At 39.3% G+C, this 24,433-nt stretch overlaps 2 protein-coding genes and 1 long non-coding RNA gene across 3 annotated transcripts; 1 reads left to right on the forward strand and 2 right to left on the reverse strand.

Annotated features, from left to right (window-relative positions):
* Positions 1-325: 325 nt before the first annotated feature.
* On the forward strand, positions 326-4,625 carry LOC148128335 (uncharacterized). Its single transcript, XR_015741550.1, has 3 exons — positions 326-452; positions 3,214-3,328; positions 4,420-4,625. It is a non-coding gene; the product is annotated as an uncharacterized LOC148128335 (long non-coding RNA).
* A 5,992-nt stretch (positions 4,626-10,617) lies between these two features.
* Positions 10,618-13,730, reverse strand: LOC113451301 (vomeronasal type-2 receptor 26-like). The gene is made up of 4 exons (XM_087934319.1): positions 13,713-13,730; positions 13,022-13,240; positions 12,044-12,173; positions 10,618-11,522 (listed from the first exon to the last, which is right to left on the reverse strand). Exons 1-4 carry the CDS (start codon positions 13,728-13,730, stop codon positions 10,618-10,620), a joined length of 1,272 nt encoding a protein of 423 aa, XP_087790445.1.
* Positions 13,731-16,145: 2,415 nt separating this feature from the next.
* On the reverse strand, positions 16,146-18,985 carry LOC148128336 (vomeronasal type-2 receptor 26-like). The gene is made up of 3 exons (XM_087934418.1): positions 18,740-18,985; positions 17,514-17,805; positions 16,146-17,018 (listed from the first exon to the last, which is right to left on the reverse strand). The coding sequence occupies exons 1-3, from the start codon at positions 18,964-18,966 to the stop codon at positions 16,146-16,148; spliced, it is 1,392 nt and encodes a 463-aa protein (XP_087790544.1). The 5' UTR covers positions 18,967-18,985.
* Between the last annotated feature and the right edge of the window lie 5,448 nt (positions 18,986-24,433).

The following is a 24,433-nucleotide window of genomic DNA, read 5'->3' on the forward strand; positions in this document are numbered from 1 at the left end:
CTAACAGCAAGGACAAGTAACCAGTGGAATAGCTTGCTTCCAGAAATCGTGGGTGCTCCATCACTGGATGTTTTTAAGAAGAGACTAGGCTAGTCTGAGATGGTATAGGTTCTCCTGTTTGAGAAGGGGGCTGGACTAGAAGACCTCCAAGGTTCCTTCCAGCTCTATTCTACTCTTTCTAAATCTCTTGCTCTCCCAAGGTTTTTTCAACAAGCAAACCCACAGGAGGTATTTCAACAGCAGAAAGATGCAAGAATGCCTTACGTAAGAACAGTAAAAGTAACTCCTAAAATATTTGCAATATTTTTACCAAGGTGGAGCAATATATCGGTAGAGCTTTACAATACTGTGTCCTCTCCCAGGAGTAACATTTCATCGAGAACCAACTCCCAACATGAAGATCTTTTATCTGCTCTTCACATTCCTTTTCCTTGCATTCCTGCCCGGACCAGGTAAGAGACTAAATGCCTGATAATTCAAAGAAGAAGAAAGATATCTCACTCCTTTCTAAACAAGTATGATCAACTTTGAAAGCAGGGTGATTTCATTTATCTTTCAGGGTCTACCATTCAAATTCTGGGTCAGAATTTGCAAAAACTTAAAAAATAAGTTTTAGAATTAAAGCTAAACACTAAAGCAAGAAATATCTCAATCCCCGATGACAAGACAACCCCTGGAATACTTCATCCAGTTTTGTGTAGTCTAATGAAAAGAAGACATAATAAAAGTGTTCCAATATCTCAGGGGTTGCCCCAAAGAAGTGGGAGTCAAACTATTCTCCAAAACACCGGAGGGCAGGACGAGAAGCAACAGATGGAAACTAATCCAGGAGAGAAGCAACATTAGAACTAAGGAAAAATTGCCTGACAGTGAGAACAATTAATCAGTGGAACAACATACCTCCAGAAGTTGTGAATGCTCCAACATTGGAAGTTTTAAAGAGATTGGATAACTGTTTATTTAAATTGGTATAGGTTGTCCTGCCTTACCAGACTAAACAAACAGCAGAGATAAGGCAAAACAGCTTAACTCAAACTTTGTATACCTTTTTCTTTACACAAAATAAGAAAATAGTCCAATCTATCACTTTGCTGTTTGTCTAGTCCAACCCAGTTTTGATTGCCACAATGTAGAAACAAAAGTGCTGAGATTCTAGAAGGAGTGTAGAGAAGAACAATAAAAATGATAAGGGATTGGAGGTTAAAACATATAAAGAACAAGAATAGAATAGAATAACAGAGTTGGAAGGGACCTTGGAGGTCTTCTAGTCCAACCCCCTACTTAGGCAGGAAACCCTATACAGCTTTTGGACATATCCAATTCCAATGATTGCTGGAAATGAATATATCTACTTTAATGAAAAGAAGGACTAGGAATGACATGGAAATAGTGTTCCAATATCTCAGGGGTTGCCACAAAGAAGAGGTAATCAAGCTATTCTTCAAAACACCTGAAGGCAGGACAAGAAGCAATGAATGTAAACTAATCAACTAATCACCATCCTAGAACTAAGGAGAAATTTGCTGACAGAACAATTAATCAATAAAACAATCTGACTCTATAAGTCATGAATGTTCCAACATTGGAAGTTTTTAGGAAGAGATTGGACAGCTGCTTGTCTGAAATTGTGTAGGGTTTCCTGCCTGAGCAGGAGGTTGGATTAGAAGAACTCAAAGGACCCTTCCAACTTTGTATTTCTAATTCTATTCTATTCTATTCTATTCTATTCTATTCTATTCTATTCTATTCTATTCTATTCTATTCTATTCCACGCCACACCACACCACACCATGCCATGCTTATTCTACTCTACTCTACTCCATTTCATCCCATCCCATCCCATGCCATGCCATGCCATCCCATGCCATGCCATGCCATGCCATGCCACCTATTCTACTCTACTCTATTCTACTCCATTCCACCCCACTCCATTCCATTCCATTCTCTTCTATTTTATTCTACTCTATTCTATTCTCAATACCAATACTGTAAAAGATAGATTAGGAATACAAATCAAAGTAGACAAGAAAATTATAAGAGAACATCTATCCATTCCAGATGAGTTTAGATCACTAGGCCCAGAAAGAATACAACCCAGTGTATTGAAAAGAGCTGGTAGATGTTATCTCAGAATGACTCAATTATATCTTTCAAAGATCCTGGAGCACTGTGAGAACTACAAGAGGACTAGAAAAGATCTGACATGGTTCCCCTCTTCAAAAAAAAAAAAGGAAGAAAAACATGGAACTGTCAACTCGTGAAGCCTTCTTGATCTTCTCTCGAGTTACCATAGGCAGCGGGGATGGGGAACCGACCCTCTCAGCTACAGCAAGGGAATCAAACTTCAGTCAAAACAAAGCACATTCCAGCAGGCTACATCAAGGTCATCTCCACGGATACCCACAGTAGCCAGAGGGAGGGACTCTGCAACCCGCAAATATTTTGTTGGGGAATTTGACTGATGATACACCTTGGTGGGGGGAGAGTGGAAACAGGGTCAGATCTGGGGTGTGAATTAAGTGAAGTCAAAGTTGGTTTCACTTGGAATGTGGCGACACGAAGCTTCTAATAAATAACTGGATTTCTTTTGAATCTTGGCTCGTGGCTCATGATTTAATCAGTTGGAATCCTGACATCAATACCTGAGAAGATTCTGGGAAATATAAACAAGCAATGAATCTGTGCATACCTAAAGGCAAGCAAAGTTATAACCAGAAACCAACATGGGATGATCAAAAATAGATCCTGCCAGACAAATCGTACTGCATTCTTTAATAATGCGACAAAATTGGTAGACCAGCAAAAGGCTAATTTATTTGGTCTTCAGTAAGGCATTTGATAAAGATACTCTTTTATCAGGAAAAAAATGGTAGTGTTGCAGTGGTTTAGAATGCAATACTTCAGGCTACTTCTGCTGACTGCTGGCTGCCTGCAGTTTGATTCTCACTGACTCTGTAAACTGCTTAGAAAGGGCTGGAAAGCACGGTGAAGCGGTATAGAAGTCTAAGTGCTTTTGTTATTGCTTCACCACCAGATGGATTTATTTGGGCCTATTGCAAGAAGACAAGCAGAAACAGATTCCTCTGGTGAGATGAAACTGCCTGAAGCCCCGGGAATTCTGCATTGGTAGTGGTGTCTTGGAATGGGAAATGTATGTCAATATCAAAGCAGCTTTATTCCTCAATTACTTCTCTCCTCTTTTCCTTTTCACAGGGAATGCTGGTCCCCAGTGCCGGAGACAAGGAGGATACTGCATGACCTTTCCCTGTCATTCAGGCTATAACTTCATTGGAATATTTGATTGCTTGAGAAAAGTGTGCTGTCATCCGTAAGAAAAAAAGTTCCCTAATAGAGATGCCACAGTTGTAAATTTGTCAAGTGCCAGAGAAATCAGGAAATCCAGGATGTTAAATATCAGCAAGCCATGTGCAGTGGCAGCCCCAAAAGCCAATGCAATCCTAAATTGCATTAACAGAAGGATACAATCAAGATTACATGAGATACTAATACCATTCTATGCCTTAGTAAGACCACACGTAGAGTACTGCATCCAGTTCTGGTCACCACACTATAAAATAAGATGTTGAGACTCTAGAAAGAGTGCAGAGAAGAGCAATCAGGATGATTAGGGTACTGGAGACTAAAATATATGATAAACAGTTGCAGGAACTGGGCCTGGCTAGTCTAGGGAAGAGAAGAACCAGGGGAGACAGGAGAGCAGTCTTCCAATATTTGAGGAGGGGCTGCCACAGAGAGGAGGAGGAAGGGGTCAAGCTGTTTTCTAAAGCACCTGAAGACCAAACAAGGAATAATGGATGGAAACTGAACAAGGAGAGATTCAACCTAGAAATAAAGAGAAATTTTCTGACAGTGAGAGCAATCAGCTGATGGAACAGAAGTTGGGTTTGGAAGTTGTGGGAGCTTTATCCCTGGAGGCTTTCAAGAGGAGATTGGAATGCCATTTGTCAGAAATGGTGTATGGTCTCCTGCTTGGGTGGGAGGTTGGACTAGATGACCTACAAGATACCTTCCAACTCTGTTAATCCAATCTAATGTAAAAAGTATAAAGATTTATTTCAAGTTTAAGCTTCTGAATCTGACGAACTAACAGTCAAGGGAAATGGGTGGGAGATAAGAAAGGCATTCAAAGTGGGCTAGAGTTAGATTGTTTGTGGGTGAGTAGGGACTCATGACTTGTGATCTGTTGACCCTCCCCTTGTGCTTAGTCTGGTTATATACAAGAGTGGGACAATCTGCCTGATGTTGTTTATATTTACAAAGCATTGCAAGAAATAAACATGAAGTGGGTTTACAGGAAAGCTCTGCATCGAAAGGAAGGGAGGAAAGAATAGGTTTTGGGGCTCAGGGGGCAGAAAAAATATTAAACTGATCAACATATTGTTTTATCTCATTTCTTAGGATCATCTTAGAGGAAGAATAATGCCATCTTCATCTACTCTCAGGCATGTCTTCAAGATCTGACCAATGACCTGAGATCACTGCTTGCTATCGCTTTATCTCCCTTTACATGAATCCAAATTGCTATCTATCAGATGCCAAAACATGTATGCATTAAAGTAAAATCTGGCAACTTTTTCTTGAAATACAGCCAAGTGAGCATTGCAGTTGTTGTGTGATGATTTTAACAGGAGCTCATGGCGCTACATTAGTCTGTGTGTGTGTGTGTGTGTGCATGCACAGATGGATGTTCACACAATCAATCAGAATGGTGATGAAAGGGACCTTAGAGGTCCTCTAGTCCAAACCCTTGCTCAAGCAGGAGACCCTAGACTAGACATGTGAAACACAAGACAATAATCACATTAATTTTTTTATTAATTTGTTATTTATTAATTTATTAATAAATGAAAGATTTAGTAATCACAGATCAATTAAAATGGAATGGGATGGGATGGGATGGGATGGGATGGGATGGAATGGAATGGAATGGAATAGAATAGAATAGAATAGAATAGAATAGAATAGAATAGAATAGAATTCTTTTATTGCCCAGGTGTGATTGGACACACAAGGAATTTGTCTTGGTGCAAATTGTCTCAGTGTACATAAAAGAAAAGATACATTCATGAAGAGTCAATAATCATAAGGTAGAACATTTAATAATAGTCATAGGGTACAATAAGCAATCAAATCATACTAGGAAACAGTCCATATAAATCGAAAGGATACATGCAACAAAGTGACAGTCATACTATCACAAGTAGGAGGAGATGGGTGATGGGAATGATGAGATTAATAGTAATAGTAGTGAAGACTTTGTAAATAGCTGGACAGTGTTGAGGGAATTATTTGTTTAGCAGAGTGATGGCTTTTGGGAAAAAACTGTTCCTTGTGTCTAGTTGTGTGCAGGGCTCTATAGTGTCATTTTGAGGGAAGGAGTTAAAACAGTTTATCTCTGAGATGTGAGGGGCCTGTAGATATTTTCACAGCCCTCTTTTTGACTCGTGCAGTATAAAGGTCCTCCATGGAAGGCAGGTTGGTAGTAATTGTTTTTTCTGCAGTCCTAATTACTCTCTGAAGTCTGTGTCTGTCTTGTTGGGTTGCAGAACCAAACCAGACAGTTATAGAGGTGCAGATGACAGACTCAATCATTCCTCTGTAGAACTGGATCAGCAGCTCCTGGGCAGTTTGAGCTTCCTGAGTTGGCGCAGAAAGAACATTCTTTGTTGTGCTTTTTGATGATGTTTTTGATGTTAGGTGTCCATTTTAGGTCATGTAGTAGAACCTAGAAATTTGAAGGTCTCTTCTGTTGATACTGTGTTGTCTAGTATTGTAAGAGGTGGTAGTATGGGAGGGTTTCTCCTAAAATCTACCACCATTTCAGTTTTGAATGTGTTCAGTTCCAGTTTGTTCCGGTTACACTACGAGGGAAGTTGTACAACCTCCTGTCTGTATGCAGATTCATCCTTGTCTTAAATGAGACCAATCACTGTTGTGTCATAAGCAAACTTCAGTATTTTAACAGATGGATCGTTTGAGATGCAGTCATTGGTATATAGGGAGAAGAGAAGTGGAGATAGCACATCAGCCCTGTGCTGATTGTACAGGTATCAGATGTGATTCTGCCTAGCTTCACCTGCTGCTTCCTGTCTGTTAGGAAGCTTATGATCCACTTACAAGGGTGTTCAGGTACTGCTAGGTCAGGGGTGGGATTCTACTGGTTCGGACCAGTTCTATAAAACCGATTGTTATGATTCTGCGCAGTTTGGAGAACCAGAAAATCGTGCCCCTGGCTGGCCCTGCTCCTCTCCACTTGCCCCTCCCCTCCTCTCCCTGCCCAATCAGTCCTTATCGTGCATGCGCAACATTGCACACATGCCTGACATCACTGACTGCGTTCTTTCCTGCCCAGTCACTCCTTAAGTTATTTCTTTTTTCCCCCTCCTGACCTGGATTCCCCTCACTTACTTACTGCTTTGCCTCCTCCATTTTTTTCCTTCCTGGGCCCCAAGGAAGCCTTCTGGAGCAAAAATGCCCCCCAGGAGGCTCCCTTGAGATGTAGGAGGTCCCAAAATTGAGCACAGAGAGGTTGCTGCATGCCCCCCATATGCTCAGTTTTTTCCTTCCTGAGTCCCAGGAAAGCCCACCCAGGATGCTTCCCTGAGGCTTCCGGGTGGGGCGGGGATTTCTGCAAAAAAAAGAGAAGAAGCTACACCCACCCAGTCACATGACCATGCCCACCTAGCCATGCCTACAGAACCGGTTGTTACAAAATTTGAATCCCACCCCTGCACTAGCTGGAAAGAAAAAAAGAAGAGAAAGACCAAGCAAGAGAGAGAAAGAGAGAGAGAGAAACAAAGAAAGAAGAAAGAATGAAAAAAGGAAGGAATGAGGGATGGAAAGAAAAAAGAGAGAAAGAAAGAAAGAAGAAAAAGAGAAAGAAAGAGAGAGAAAGAGAAAGAAAGAAAGAAAGAAAGAAAGTAGGAAGGAAGAAGGAAGAGAGAAAGAGGAAGAGAGAAAGAAAGAAAGAATATAATGTGGATTGAACTATCAAAATACAGCAATGGGAATTTCAATGGAAAACTCAAACAGATCTACAGCAACTGGAATGATTAAGGATCCAGCTATGAATGTTGAAATAGAAATGAACATTTAAAAAAAATTCAAAATTTGTATGAGATTTAAATAAAGGGGAAAAGTAGCCATTGGGGAAAAGAAAAGGTAATGGAGATCACAGGCAAAAGTACATGAATCTTAAAGCTTTGTAAGAAGAGCTGAAGAGTTACCTGCCAGGGCTTCACAGAGAGGTGAAGATGTGACTTCTTTCTACCCTTCTTCAATGCCTGTTGTGACTCCCATGTATACGCAGTGTGTAATACATGTGCAATAGAATAGGCGGCATTGTAGATGCTGTAGCTGAAACCGGTCATCTTTCCATCAAAGATGGAAACTGGGAGGGTGGCCAGGTTCTCCTCCCCTGTGCAAACCCTTTGGCCATCAAGTGAGGCCTGACCTGCCTTCAAAACCTCACAATCAAATACAATTTCCCACCAGCAGGGGAGAAAGACATCTCCACGGGGTTCATGTGGATTCAGAGCCCAGAGATAATCTTTGAATCCTGGCACCAGGTTTGTATGGACTGTCAAAGACAAAGCACCATGGAGGGTTTTTAATTTCCCCCACTCATAATGATAGCCAATGTCTAAGTACCTGAGAAACTTTGAAATTGCCAAATATGGTGGCCATCTGGTATGAGATTCTGGAGCTGAGACCCCCAAGGACACAAAGAAGATTATCCTGTGTGTCACATTTGTAGTTAGGAAACACTTTCCCCCTGCTGGAGAGCAAGGACACGCTGACATCTTGGGCCATGCTTCCATAGAGATTATCTTCATAGATGTGAAAGCCCAGGGTGATGTTGGGGAGAAGGTGTGGATCTTTGTTGATCTCTTGAATGGCAAATGCCAAGGCCAGGACATGTTGGTAGTTCTTGGGAATAGGCCTTTGTTGCAAGTGTTAGAAGACAAAAATTAGACAGGAGCAGAAGAGAGATGTTTATCTGATTAAGAAAGAATTCTGATTAAGGTCAGAATTCTAGGAATTTTTCGTGAAAGAAATCAATATAAATTAGTTGTGTGAGACCTGCCACAAACTTTTCCCATTTGCTGAGAAAAGTATATTTTTATTAGAGCTCATGTATATTGTAACAATGCATAGCCAGAACTGAGATTTGCATGCCAAAATCCCTAGGTTATATTTCCCTCTCCTTTCCCCCTTTTAACAGTCTTTCATTTCCCACCCCAAAGTAACCAATTAAAATCTTGCAAACTGTTTTGTTAATAGTCAGTTCAAGCATGTTCTGGTATGCTGCTCCCTCCTTCTTCCAGTTGGGCAACCTTGAAGCAGCTTCTTGAGATGGCACAACATCTACTTTCAGTTTCCCAAGCTCTCCCCGCTTTGTCCCCCCATCCCCATAGATCATGGTAGACTGTCACTGCACATCAGCAAAGCACAAGCAAGCCTGAGGTAGCTGCTGACAAGTGATTTTACTGCTGTGAGAAACAGGGTGGCTGTCAATCAATATTGATTCCCATTACTAAAGCAAACAGTGTAGGATGAAGCTCCTTTCCCTGTCTCAGCAGCACATTTCTGTGAGTTGATGTGCAAGTTATAATTTACAGCATGAACTCCATTCAAGTCAGTATTGGTTTTTTTTTTTTAATAAAGTTTTATTTGGGTTTTCACACATACAAAATACAAGTAAAACATCTTTTTTGAAAATAGCATGGTCCCGGGTTGAACTTCTTTATACAGACACAAAACTCAATTTCATGCTCCTTTTTGTATTCTATTCCATATCTTATACTATTTTACATTTTCTGCATAGTTTTTCCCCTCTTTTAATTTTCTCATTTTTATTTTGATTATCTCATCTCAATTCAAATCATTATATTTATACTTTTGTCTGTTCTGTTTCAATTTCATATTATCTTTTCTCATTAAACAAATTTTCTCCCATAGTTACTAATTGGAGTATGACACCTTTATATCTTTTAATTACATTCCATTCAACTCTTATTTAAACTTCAATATATACCTTAACTTTATGACCTTCAATATAATACATAATACATAACTTCCAATCAAATTCTGCTTGGTTCATTCTTATAATACACACTATATTCTTTTTTTTAAAAAAAGAAAGATTGTAAATATATGTAATTATAAACCCTCATTCCATTCCAGTTCAGTTCTATTCAGTTCAGTCAGTACTGTTTTTTTTTTTTTCACGATGAACCTCTCAATCCAGTTTAGGAAGGTGGCTTATTATCTTGATGAAATGATGCCCTTTATTATATCCAGTCATGAAAAACTTTATAGGCTGGCAACCTCTGCCCTACATTCCCTAATATTTTTTCCCAAGCTGGTACCTTTCACCTATTATTACATTACTGGAGACTTTTCTGATCAGGTGGCTTTATAAATAATATATTTAATAAATTATATTAAATTGAATTAAATTGAAAGTCTTAGGCTGACCTTTGATGGCCCCTTTGATTTGCATCTTTCGGCTGTCCTAAGTAATGGGGGGAGGAGGGGGGATATGGTTATGGGAAGTGAGCTGGAGGTGTTACAAAACAGAACTGTATAAGTTGGGGGAGGGGAAAGGTTCTTGCTTAGGCTTCTATCCTATGCTATGCGCAGCTGCAATTCTTTATCAAAATATGCCAAGGTCAACAGAGAGAAGCCTCATCACCACCTGGAGATGCCCACATGATGCTATACACAACTTTTAATTGGATGAGCCACTGTTGCGGGTGGAAACATTGCCATCACTTTGTATATGTGATTTACGCTCCCATTTTCTCAGATTGAGAATTCTTTTGTTGCTACCACTTGATCTCCAGTAAAAGATATCTTTTCTCTAATTAATGGAGTCTAAGTATTTCTTTCTTAGATTTTGAATGGAACACCAGCTGACACATACACAAATTATATGTGGGGGCATGACCTGTCTTTCCAGATGTTTTCATCAGGATGATTATCAACCATACAAAAGTAGGTAGTGACAACATCTTAGAGAGTGTGCTGACCTAGTGAAGAAGGTGACTTATAATATTAATTTGGACATAAATTCATAATAACAAAAACTCAAAGAAAAGTTCAATCTTTTCCACTGTGGGGTACTTTAAAAAAAATTAGGAATCAGTAATGAATGATGGCCTTTAGTAAATCTGTGTTGTGACCACCATGGGAGTCTTATGCTCAGACCTGAAGAAGCTTCTTCAAGAGACAAACAAATTGATTAAGGTGTTAGAAACAAATTGGGAAATTGTTCAGCCACTGGAGCAAAGTGAAAAGGAAGGGAGAATAGAGTGGTATGAAATGAAAAAGTCCTGTTGGGAACTAATATCCACATATTTAATGCAAAAGTTTACTTATATCTTGATTACTGGGCCCTCACTGGGGACAACTAGAAAGTCTGAAAAATAAAAGGATGGACGACATTTGCTGATTAAAAGATACTTAGCAGATTAGTCACATAACATTTCCAATTATTTAATGGACAACATTTCCTTACATTTCATGATTTATTTTAGAAATCAGATCGAACACAAAATATCCCAAAATCACAGTGCCCAATCTCGACCTAAATCAGCAATTCTTCTGCCTCGTTATATTATCTTTATGATTCAGATGGGGCCTGAGTACAATAATGTAGCATTTGGGGAAAAAGATACAAGCCAAGAGACCAGCCCCAGAGGCCAAGATGGAGAAGATCTCCACGGCCACCATGGACTTCCCTTTGGTGCTCAGGTAGGTGGGGAGGAAGGTGAGCCAAACGCTGCAAAAGACCAGCATGCTGAAAGTAATGAACTTGGCTTCATTAAAGCTATCAGGCAATTTCCTAGCCAGAAAGGCCACCGTAAAACTGATAAGGGCCAGGAAACCCAGGTAGGCCAGGACAGTGTAAAACATTGAAGCTGAGCCTTCATTACATTCTATGATGGTCTCTCTGACCAAGGAGTGGAAGTCCAAGTTGAGAAATGGGGGAGAAGTTATCAACCAAGTGATACAAAGAAGTGCTTGGATTAGGGGACAGCTTAAGACAATAGAGATGGTCAGTGGTTTTCCTAAGAATTTCCTTGCCTTGTTCCCTGGCTTGGTTGCCATGAAGGCCAGAACCACCATGACAGTTTTTGCCAACACACAGGAAACTGCAAGGGAAAAGAGAATGGCAAAGGCAGTTTGTTGGAAGAGACATGTGAGTTTCCTGGGTGGACCAATGAAGAGGAAGGAGCAGAGGAAGCAGAGCAGGAGGGAGACCAGGAGGATGTAACTGAGATCTCTGTTGTTAGCCTTGACAATTGGTGTCTCATGATGTTTACGGAAAATCACCAGAACAGCAGTTGTGATCAGAGAAAAGAAAAGAGCTAAAGAGGATAAAGCATACCCCAGGGGGTCTTCATAGGCAAGGAAGTGGAGCTTCTTGGGAATGCAGTGGACCTTATCCTTGTTGGGGTATTGGTCTTCTGGGCAAGGAGCACAATCAGCTGCATCTGAAATTAAAAATCTTTATATAATCATTTAAGAAATATAAGCTTTAAAGAAGTGTTAGGATAAACATTTGTCTGAAGTGGTGTAGTGTTTCCTGCCTATGCAGGAGGTTGGACTAGAAGACCTCCAAGGTCCCTTCCAACTGTGTTATTCTATTCTGTTCATTGGACAGTTCCATGACTATTGTAACCCACTTCATACTGGAACTACAAAAAGACTGATATATCTATCAGCCAGAAATCTTGCTCTTTTGTATGTCTGTGTGACAAGAATGTCCAAAATGTAACAGAGTAAGACATAAACAGGTGCACTAAATGTCATGAGAAGGATCAGTCCAGTCGATTACAAGGAAAAGGATATTCAATTGTGCACCAAGAATTCTGAAAAGGCAAAGAAGTGATTTACAGGGAAAATCCCTGTACCCTGAAACTTTGAAGCCTATAGTTCTGTGAACAATGATAATATTTTGATTCACGGAATGGTTCATTGATCCTGGAAGGTCTATATTTGAAATATGCCCTACCTGTCAGATCAGAAATGCTCCCATCTGAACAAGGGGTACATAGGTAGCAGCAAACCTGCTTGCCCTCTGGGACACTTCTCCTCTCTCCTACCTGGCACCTCTTCATGCCACACCTGGCAAAGGGCACCTTCTAAAAAGAAAAGAGAAATGCTTTAGATGACTGTAACAATGGACATGCTTCATTTATTCACTTCCACGTTCAATGAAAATAGTTCATCAGAGTCTACCAGCATCTTGGAAGAGTTCTTATGGGATACAGATTGGAGCTCAGCTTTTGGCATGCAAAGAAAGACTTGTGACATTGAGCTACAGCTTTTATGACACAACAACCCATGAGAATCCAACTGAACAGCTTGAAGAAGTAAGTTCTTTGAGGATTCGGTGTGTGTTAGCAAAACAGAAACAGAAGAAATTGGTGGTAATTTAGGCAACTATGAAGAACTTGGTTTGCGGTATGATTGATCAATGTTTCTGTTTCCATGTAACTGATTTCTTTTATTAATACAATATTTTCATTTAGAATAATAACAGTAGATTGGCTGGGCATTAATTTGAGTTTTACCAATTTTGAATATCTATGAATTACATCTTCTATTACCTTTCCATAGGTATGAATTACATCTTCTATTACCTGTCTCTTGAATTGTTCAAATATGGGTGCACCCTATTGCTTGCAGGAGGAGATACCTCCAGTGCATCATATTAAATAAATAATAATCATCATTGCAATGATCCTTGATTATTCAGTTTTGGGTCCTGCTTTTAATTCTATAATGAGAAGGGTCCTTAGAAATCACTGTTGCCTGCTCTAATGGCCAACTCAGTTACAAGAAGTTCTTTCCAATCCTGACACAAATCTGACCTCAAATGTCTTACATACATAACAGGTTTTTCACCAAATGGCTGTCATATTTCCTGATTTCAATAATTTAGTTAGGAGGTTCTCAATCCCAGGAGAGAATGAGTCTTTTAGCTCACCTTTGTAGGCCAGACAATTGCATCAGAGTGAATGGTGACATCCTGGCCTGGGGGAGCCCTGGGATTTATTTGCCCAACATTCAGAAGGACAACTGATCGATTGGGGAGGCGATCCCAATTGAGAAGATCATAACGAGCAGATCCCAGTCCTTTTTCTGAGAAGGAGACTTCTTCTCCAGCACTGTTATTGAACTGGACGCTCATCAGATAAGGAAGAAGCTGAAACAAAAGTGACCTTCAGACATTGGATTAAATAATTGAAAGCCACACGTGAGGCATCATGGCTTTTGTCACTTTGTGGCTTCTCAGACACAAAAAAGATTATGTAGATACCAAGCACAGGGTCATCCAAAAGGGCCTCAAATGCCTATACACCAATGCACAATGTGTCAGGGTTCAGGCAATTGCCCTAATTAAATCATGATTAAATTTTGAGCCAAGCTTCAAAAAAACCTCAAAGGATTTATTAGGAGCAACATGCAAGTATTAACCTAAATGAAGCCAACTCTGGCATATGTAATTCACAGTCGCCTGTGACCATGTTTCCCCTCCTTCCTGGGTGTATCATAAATCAGATTATCCAATAAAGAACATCCGGGTGTCATCAATCACGTTCTCCAATGAAGGATTTTCACAGCCAGAAGATCCAGTAACATAGCTACAATCTTTTAAAGATAATGGTATAATGTACCTCCAGTTTTACTGCCATACTACCCTTTCAAATTTCCCCCCCTTGTTTACAGAAACTTGAAAACAGGCATAGGAATGTTTTATGAGTTGACACAATGCATGAAGAATAAAATGGTGAGCTAGAATTCCAAGTACATGAGGGGAGGTATGATATTATTGCCATTACTGAAATTTGGTGGATGAAACCCATGAATGGAATATTCAATTAACTGGATTTAAATTGTTTAAATGAAACAGACCTAATAAATGAGGAAGTGGAGTTGCACTTTATATAAGAAATAAGAAATAACTACATCTGTACAGAAATAGAACAGAACAATGATGAAAACTATTGTGAATGCATTTGGGTCAATATAAAAAAAAAAACATTGCATTGGTGTATACTACAAGGCCATCCAACCACCCAAAGGAAATAGATCAACTTTTTGCTAGCCAGTTACATGTGGTATATAGGAAATATTGTAAAATGCAGATTAGTGATGGATTAGAAAATGGCAAGACAACACCAATCCACTCTGGACAAGATCAAATGACCAGGGTCAGATGGATTATAACACAAGGATCTGAAGGAAAAGGTGGATGCAAACTTCAAAAGTTTGAACCATATCTTTATGATCAGCTGACCAACTACACTCAATGCATTGTCTTACTCATGTTGGTTTGTATGCAGTGGGATACCCCAAGGCTCTGTCTTAGGGCCAGTACACTTCAATACCTTCATCAATGTTTTAGAAGAGGGGATAGAAGGGGAACAGATCAAATGTTCTGGAAAGAATAGCCAACATTCTGGAAGATGGGCTCAGGATACAGAAGAATCTAAACAGTCTTGAACACTGGCCCCTATCTAATAAATAAAATTTAATGGTGTAAGGTACTACATTTAGACAAGAATAAGGCAGATGCACAGATATAGAATTGGTGGTAACCAGCTCAATAGTAGTAACTACTAGAGGGATCTTTGTCCTACTGGACAATCACAAATAAAAACCAGCCATGTCTGACGCTGCCAAAAAATCCAATGCAATCCAAGGCTGCATTAACAGAGGGATAGAATCAAGATCACATGAACTGTTAGTATATTGACCCAATTTTATAATGCCTTGGTAACTGAATTGGATGCATTGGATCCAGTTTTGGTCCCCACAATATATATAAAAAATATATGTTGAGACTCTAGAAAGAGGGTAGAGAAGAGCAACAAATATGATTAGGGGGCTGGAGGCTAAAACATGAAGAACATTTTGAGGAATTGAGTATGGCTAGTCTAGAGAAAAGAAGAATTAGGGTGACAGGATAATGGTGCTCCAATATTTGAAGGGCTGCCACAAAGAACAGGAATTCAACCTATTGCCCAAAGCATCTGAATGGAAGACAAGAAGCAATTAATGATAACTAATCAAGGAGAGAACCAATCTAGAACTAAGGAGAAATTTCCTGACAATGAGCACAATTAATTGGTTGAATGGTTTGGTTCCAGAAGTTGTAACACTGTAGGTTTTAAAGCAGAGATTGGATAACTATTTGTCTGAAATGAAATAGAGTTTCCTGCTTGAACAGGACATTGAATAAAAGTCTCCAATGTTCTTTCCAACTCTGTTTTTCTATTATGGCCCTTATCTTAGGAGATCGGAGTATACAGGTGTTTCCTTGGTGGAGATCTGAGCAATCAGGAATAGCACTAAATAGTGAGCTATTTCCCCAACACTACAAAGTTCCCCTTTATCATTGGGCCTTTGAATCATGGCTATTCAACTCTAGCTTTACCAGAATGATACCTACACACAAAGATTTTAATGCCACACTTGACATTTTATTGTATGATTTTCCTTCTGTGATACCAGTCCACATACATGTTTAAATTTATATTTTAGATGTAATGGAATGATTGAATAATTTCTTTCAAAACAATGTAGAGTTGGACTTATCCTCTCTATCTGATAAAAAAAAGACTACAATGCAAGAACCAGGTGTGATTACATGGGTCCATGTGGAAGGGATTGCCAGTGTCACATCACTGTTCAGGAAGGTTCAACATTTAGTTTTTGATTCAGAAAAGTCTGATGATTTTTAGACCAGGAACAAGTTGAATTTAGACTATATACTGAGAGAAACTGAAATGGTTCTAGACATTTGCCCCCTAGGACTTCAATTATCTCCTTGAAGCATCTTGCACCAACACACCCAGATTGTCATCTTGTTTTGGGGTGACACCACCTCCATGAAACTCAGGCAACCTTTCAAGTCCTTTCAGGACATTATTTGAAGATATTTCTACTATCGATCTTAGCTACAACATTAGCTGCATTTTCAACCGATTATACTAAATTCAGATTTTCTTTCATTTATTGTTGTAATTTTCTCTGAAGTATATTGATATAGTAGCATATAGATATTTCATGAATATTTCAGATAACACATATGGGAAGTTTCCACTCTAAGATCTTTGGACTGAAAACAAAGTGACAGAGTTTACCTGCCATGGCTGAACATTAGAAATCTTCTTTCTAAGTCTCCTGAGGGCTGGTTGTGATCCAGATCCATGCATAGCATGTAATGCATGTGCCAGAGCATAAATGGCATTGTAGACATTGTAACTTTCACCTGTCATCTTTGTTTGAAACTTATAGGTTGGCAGATCCGCTAAATTCTCTTTTCCTGTACAGTATTTTTTCCATTTTATAAAATAGTGACCTGGTTTGTGGAACTCACAGTCAAAGACCTTTTCCCACCACAGTGGGAGAATCCTATCTCCTTGTGGGTTCAAAGGGTCTAAGGAGAGGAGAAAATTGCTGAATTTTGAAAAATTTCTGCTGTGGTCCCTAAAATGCAGAGACCCATGCAAGTGCTTTAAAGCTCGCCATCTATCATGGAGATGGCTTGCATATGGCTTCCAATACGAAGTAAGGATCCAAACTTTTGGATATGGACTTTGACCAAATGACTTGAAGTTCAGAGTCAAAAGATATGTTTCAACAATATCAGGCCCTGCAAAGAAAAGAATAACTTCAACATTAGCCCATAGTTTTGAAAGTAATGTGAATTTGAACACTTCTGCATGAGAAAAATCATGTTTCACCCTTTGAGTGAAGGCCTGGCAGATCTCCTTCTCCATGAGCATTGGCCTCAGAGTTGAGATGAAACGTTCTCCGTTCTCATTTTCAGAGACAATAAACCCAACCCAGTTCCACTGGAAATACAGGAGCATCCGGACTAAACCCACATATTGAGGAAATTCCTTGGGATTAATCCGAAAAGAGGAAGGATAAACTCTTCGGTCTCCCTGAATGAACTCAAAGCCAATGCTGAGCTGAAAAAAAAAATGAGAATCTTCTTTTAAAAGACAAAAATAAAGATTGATGGTGACTTTAGAGGTCCCCATTTTGTAGTTTATTGACCCCGTCAAGCTGAGTCATTTTGAGAGATAAGATTCTCCCTTTCTCAGGAAGAACCACCAATTAACATATTTTCCCTGGTTGTAACATGTCAGAATCCAAGGAAACAAGCAATAAAGTTGGTACAGGGAATAAACTACAATGAAATAGCACCTACACTTCTATGAATAACACATTATTCATAGGTACAGAAATATTACATTATGTATCTCTGAGAAGAAAAACTACCAATTAACAGAGTTTCCGTTAAAATATATCTTGACAGATAAAATATCAAAATGAGTCCAACTGTAGCATTAATTCTCAGTCATATAGTATTGATGTCAAGCCCTTTTGATGTCATCTTGGACTTTGGTGTTCACATCTGTAATTTGTCTCCTCCATAACTGTATCTAAATGAGCCCCCTTACCTGTGGGATCTTGAAGATACTGAAGATGGAGGCCATTGGCATTGAGAGTTGGGGGTTGTCACCACCAATGACAGAGAAGAGAGTTTCCCCCTCGCCACATTTATAACCTGGAACCATTTGGTCTCGTGTGGAGAGCAGAAAGAGGCTGATCAATGAAACTCTTTTGTTCCAATTAGCATTGTCATACATGTTGAAACCCAGGGTGATGTTGGGGAGGAGAACCGGATCTTGGTTGATCTCTGTCACTGCAAACACCAGGGCCATGAACATCTGGTAGTTGTTGGGTGTGGGTCTGCAGTGAGAGAAACATTGCAAAACATTACACCAAAGCATGTGATGAAGTTTGCCTTGTCTTCTTTCTTGGTGGAGTTTTCTTTGGAGTTGGAAGTCCCAAATATTAATGGTTTTTTTAAAAGATGTTTCTTTGTTAAACTTGGATGGTTTGTGGGAAAGGAGAAAACCCTGTCTATCCATATCATGGGCCATTTTATACCCCTCTATCATCCCCAACTTCTTCTCTTTGCTTCACTGCCTGTAATCCTAACCAATTTCTCCTCTAGCAACCAAATCAATGTGGGTCTCTCTTGGAGCAGCTTCTTCAGGTCTGGCAACCATTGATGATCACAAGTCTCCAGTGGGAAACAGCAAACGTATACTGCAGGCCAAATTTAACTTTTTATTAGTTAATCCAAGTATAAAATACAAAGGAAAAAGAGATGTGAAAAAAGAGATATAGTGGAAAGGGAGAAAAGAAAAGGAAATGGCACTGACTTCTGACTCACTTTAGCACAGAAGAAAATAACATTATAAATCCAACTTTTTGCTTTTTACACAACAGTGGGGGCCGTTATTCATAAGCACTAATGATTCCAAAACTGAGTTTTGTGTGTTTTGCAGTAGCCCACTCTGGAAAAGGGTTGGTCTTTTCCTTGAGTCCATCCATCATGAGTTTCTGTGCAAATTAATATTGTAAGTCAACTTTTTCACTAGGCTAATAAAATTCCTAACATGTTATCCCTCCTCACTCTTTATGTGGTTTATTGTTCTCCTGATGAAGAGTTTGGAAAGAAAAATTAGCCTACTTAATCAGTCTTCAATCTGTTTTATTGAAAAAAATCACACATATTTGAACTACACCAGGAAACTGAAACATCATAAGAAGAAATATTTCTGAGCAAACAGAGCAAGCAACTACCTAGATATTTGTGCTCCAAAGTAAAACTTACAAATATGAGAGAGATAACAGATATGGGTCTTTGTTAAAGGGTAAGTAAAGTTCCCAATAGAGTCCCAAGTGCAAATTCCCACCAATAATGAGATCACCAGGGCTGTAATAATTTTCCTGAATCTTATAAGGTTGTGGCAACACACAAAAGTTTTGCATCTTCTTAGCAATAATTGGAGGCAGGAGAGAGAAGAGCAGCAGAAGCAGCAGGAGAGGCAGCCCAGCCATTCTTGTCACCTTCCCTCTTAGATCAGAAATCAAGATTGTAGAGAAGCTGAATTGCAGGCTCTTGAGTTAGCTCTTTGCAATATAAGCAGAAGTGGACTGTTCTGCCCTCAGCTGGAAAACTCCAAGCATATTTTTTAAACAACTACTATTCTTCTGATAATTGCAAGGAGATGCAATAGTCTCACTGACTTATCACTTCATTGTGTTTGTGAACCAGAGAGGGAAAAACACTTTGGTGTCTCTTGTTGCTAATCCACAGAGCAGGTGGATTTGAGAGTCAAGGTGGAATTTGGCCTGTTCTATAGTGTGTTCAGGTAGTAAGAGTGCTCATGGGTCATGGTGATATGTGACAGGTGTACTCTTGCAAGTGTAAGTAATCAAACCAATGTTTGGATGGAAAAGCTGGTTTATTTATCCCCACATGGCAGGGAAAGTAAAGTTAGTTCCCAAATTCACACATAGTTCTTAACAAGAGGCAGGAAGATTTCTCAAGATGTTAGGTTCACTTAAACTCTACAGGAATGTTATCTAAAAACTAGTTAGAGCCAGAAATGTTTGCCTATTGCATTTTTCTTCATTGTTAAATGTTGTGGGACAGATATCATCAGTCTTCATAAGCCTCTTGACTGAGTGGTGTAATAGATGCACAGTATGTAATCAAACAGCAATAATCAAATGTTTATTAAACAGGATGTGCTGGAAAAACTCCCTCCAAATATTTAGATATCCCACCCAACTAAAGGATACCCTCACACATGTACATCTAAGAAAGGCAGGGGAGACTAATGCACAAGCAACAGAAGATGTAAGCATACATATTCTTCAGATGGGGATTTTGAGTTACTGTAAGTAAGGGATTGCAATTTACTTCCTGTGGCAATTTTCCTTCAGAAACCCAAAGTGAGTAATAAAACAATAAAATATAGGTCTGGGAGGAAAATCATCTTCCATAAATCAAGAGGAGGAAGCAGAATAAAATCAATTGCATAGCCATGGGACTGTTGTATTAAAGTAATAGTCTGTGGCATTAGGTCTGTATATCTCAGTTTGAGTTAATTGATTGCAAACAAAGGAGAACTGATTTTTTTTTTGCCACATAAGAGATACACAATTTCAGTGGCCACTCTTGGCCTCTATCTCCAAACAGAGATGCAGTAAATAGTATGAGGAACTGTTGGGAATTAATATCCACATATTTAATAGAAAAGTCTACTGCTATTTTGATTACAGGGGACTCACTGAGTACAAGAAGAAGAATGAAAAATAAAAGGATAGCTTCATCTGATAAAGATACAGATAGATACAGATACAGATAATCAGAGTTGGAAGGGACCTTGTAGGTCATCTAGTCCAATCCCCTGCCCAAGCAGGAGACCCTACACCATTTCTGACAAATGGCAGTCCAATCTCTTCATGAAAGTCTCAACTGATGGTGCTCCCACAACTTCCAAGGGCAACTTCTCTTCCATGGGTTGATTGTTCTCACTGTCAGAAAGTTTCTCCTTGTTTCTAGGTTAAATCTCCCCTTGTTCAGTATCCATCCATTATTCCTTGTCTGGCCTACAGGAGCTTTAGAAAATAGCTTGACCCCTTCCACCTCTCTGTGACGGCATCTCAAATATTGGAAGACTGCTATCATGTCTCCCCTGGTCCTCCCTCCCCCACGAAAGGTGATTGTTGCTGATTAACAAATATTTTGTGATTAGTCACATGAAGTTATTTCCAATTATTTAATGGACAACATTTTCTTGCATTTCATGATTTATTTTTGAAATCAGATCAAATACAAAAATGTCCAAAAATCACAGTGCTCAATCTCCACTTGAGCCAGAAATTCTTCTGCCTCATTATATTTTCTTTACAATTCAAATTACATTTTTAATACAAAATTCAATATTTACATAAATATTTATAATATTTACATATAAGCCATGCCCAGCCAGTCACATGATCATCAAGCCACACCCATTAATTATGCTATGCCCACAGAACCAGTTGTTAAGAAATTTGAATTCCCCCTGCCCCCCCACTCTGTATGTGTGTGTGTGTGCATGAGAGAGAAAGAGAGAGGTTAGATCAGATCTCTCTCTCTCTCCCACCAATGTCAGTAAGCCACCGTCACTCAAAATTCATATTAGTGGTCCCAGAGATTTAAAATTATGAGGTTGGTGGTCCCTGAGGTCCAAAATATTGGTGACCCCTGGACTAGAAGACCAAGGTCCCTTTCAGCTCTCTTATTCTATGACCTAAGTGGGGCTATGTGGTAGTGCCTGCCTTGGGTTTTCACATCACTGTCCAGAAAGGTCCAACATTTAGCTTTTGGGTCAGAAAAGTCTGATAAATTTTAGACCAGGAACAGGTTGAATTCAGGCTATATAGTGAGAGTAACTGTGGTGGTTCTGGAAATGCACCCACTAGGACTTCAATTGCCTTGTTGAAGCTTCTTGGACAAATACACTCGGATTGTCATCTTGTTCTGGGGTGACACCTCCTCCCTGAAACTCAGGCAATCTTTGAAGGCCTTTCAGGATGGTATATTTCTCTATTGATCTTACAGGCTACTGATTTGCATTCTTGTCTTTCCCTCCCCCCTTTGCCCACTTTCACCTAAAATTATGATAAGTTTAAATTGGTTTTTCCCCCCCCAATAACTGCTCTTTTAATATGTTCTGAGCTACATTTTCTTCTTTATGGACTGAATAAAAAGTGACAGAAATCATCTGCCATGACTGGACATTTGAGATCCTTTTTCCAAGATTCATTATTTATTTATTTTTATTTGATTTGTCAATTGTTTACAGGATAATAAGTATAAGTGTATACATAGTTATGAATACATGAAATGGGTACATATAAGAAAAATAAAAGAAAAATAAAAGAAAGAATAGGACAGGGATGGTAGGCACGTTGGTGCGCTTATGCACGCCCCCTAGAGACCTCTTAGGAAAGGGGTGAGGTCAATAGTAGACAGTCTAAGGTTAAAGGTTTGGGGGTTTGGGGAAGAAACTGGCCAAGATTATGGCTGGCCAAGAATTATGGCTGGCCAAGAAATATAAAAGTGTGTGGGGCAGGATGTTGCCCATGTTAGTAGTGAATTTAGGTTGTTTGCATGTTCGATGTCATAATCAGGGGCTCTGTAACATAGTAAGAATCAAAATGTGATACTTAAAGACAGTTCACAGACAATGGTCTCAGGAAGAGCAAGCTCTTGGGTAACTTGGATGTTTTTTAGATGTAAAGACTATTTATAGAAGATAGCAACACCACCTCCTCTACGGATTTCACAATCTGATTGATAAACATGATAGTCACTTACTGTGGTAATGGAGTCAGGGAGAAATGCATTGAGCCATGTTTCACAGACAAATATGATGTGGAATTTAGTCATATTTAGTAAGAGGAGAAATTCGGGTATTTTATTCACAAGGCTTCTTGCATTGAGTAGCTTGCATTTAAGGTCAGTTTTAGTTGGAATTGTGGTAGTTAGGGGCATGCCTAGTTTTGAGTGACGGTGGGTTGGATGAGGTAGGGTTGGATGTGGAGTTGTGGGTTGTGTGACTTACTTTTGATACAATCAGCGTGGTAGTCAATGTAGAGATCCTTCTCTCCATTGTCTAGACGTCTTTTGAGTTCCTTGCGGAGTTCACGGGAGTGGATTCTTTGCAGTATGGATAAGTCTGGTCTTGAGAGATGTTTTTTGTGGTTGGGATTGGTTTTTGCAATGGCGTTTATTGTATGAATGAATATGAGTATGTATGAAGTTTGCTGGACTCATTTTGCCAAAAAGCTCTACAAAATTTTGGGGCCACCAAACCATCACTGTATTTGTACCCATGGCCATCTCTGGTTATTTCGATGATATCTTCAGGAGAGATGTTTGTTGTATTTGAGTTGCTTATGATATCACGAACTTTGGTGATGTCATCTGATTCATTGGTGTCTTGAAGACCAAATAAGATGGCATTTGGACATTTCTGATCACGTGCAATGGTGTCTCTGATGAGTAAGGACATATCATTTGTGGAATTATTTGATGGGATAGTAATTATTTGTGGTTGGGGTTTGGTGGTCATTTTGGGTTGTAGTTGTGATTGTAGTTGAGGTAATCATTGTGGTAGTGGTTGTTGGGTTGGGATTTGATTTTGAGCTGATAGGTAGTTGCTTATAAGTGCTGTATTTCTTTTTCAAGATAAATTAGGCTTTCTTGTATAATTGTTTCAAAATGTGTTGCTAAGCGTTTTTCTATTGAATGCATGAGTGATTCTATGCTATCAACTCTGTTAGGCAGGGTACACATAAAATATAAAAATCTGTAGGATTTAAAAACACTGATAGTGAATGAAATTCAACATACCAAAAAATTCCTTTGATGAAAACAAATAAAGAAGCCAATTGTCCTTGTGGAAATGAATATGCACATCTTTAATATCTATGTGTATTTTCCAAGTTCATCACTAGAACCTCAATGGGGGAAAATGGAATTAATGAAAAACAAAAAGGTGAGTGATTCTTCCTGAGAAACTTCATGATTAATCACATCATCTAATTTTCAATAATTTTACAGAGGTTATCATTTCATTTTATGATATTTTAGAAATCAGATTAAATACAAAAGCCACAAAACCAAAATAAAAGTTTCGGAGATTTTTGTGTTTCATTATATTCTCTTGACAATTCAGATTGGGCCTCAGTGGGATAATGTAGCATTTGGGGAAAAAGATGCAAGCCAAGAGGTCAGCCCCAAAGGCCAAAATGGAGATCTCCACAGCCACCATGGACTTCCCTTTTGTGCTCAGGTAGGTAGGGAGGAAAGAGATCCAAACACTGCAAAAGGCTAGCATGCTAAAAGTAATGAACTTGGCTTCATTAAAGCTGTCAGGTAATTTCCTAGCCGTAAAGGCCACTGTGAAGCTCACAAGAGCAAGGAAACCCAAGTAGGCAAAGGAAACATAAAACATTGAAACTGAGCCTTCCTTATATTCCAAGATGGCCTCTCCTATGAAGAAGTGGAAGTCCAAGCTGGGAAATGGAGGACAGGTGATCACCCAGGTGACACAAAGAACTGCTTGGATCAGGGGAGAGGCAAAGACAATGGAATTGGTCAGTGGTTTTCCTAAGAGTTCCCTTGTCTTGTTCCCTAGCTTGGTGGCCATGAAGGTCAGAACCATCATGACAGTCTTTGCCAACACAGAGGAAACTGCAAGGGAAAAGAGAATGGCAAAGGCAGATTGTTGGAAGAGACAGGTGATCTTCCAGCATATAAAAAAAAATGCAGGTAGAAAAATAGGGACCCCTTTGGTGGGAAGGTAACAGCGTTCCATGTGCCTTTGGCATTTAGTCATGCCGGCCACATGACCATGGAGTCATCTTCGGACACCACTAGTTCTTTGGCTTTGTAACGGAGATGAGCACCACCCCCTAGAGCCAGAAACGACTAGCACATATGTGCGAGGGGAACATTTACCTT

The sequence above is a fragment of the Pseudonaja textilis genome, chromosome 1 (genome assembly GCF_049901715.1).
Source record: "Pseudonaja textilis isolate UNSWEBS1 chromosome 1, rPseTex1.2, whole genome shotgun sequence".
Lineage (NCBI taxonomy): Eukaryota > Metazoa > Chordata > Lepidosauria > Squamata > Elapidae > Pseudonaja > Pseudonaja textilis.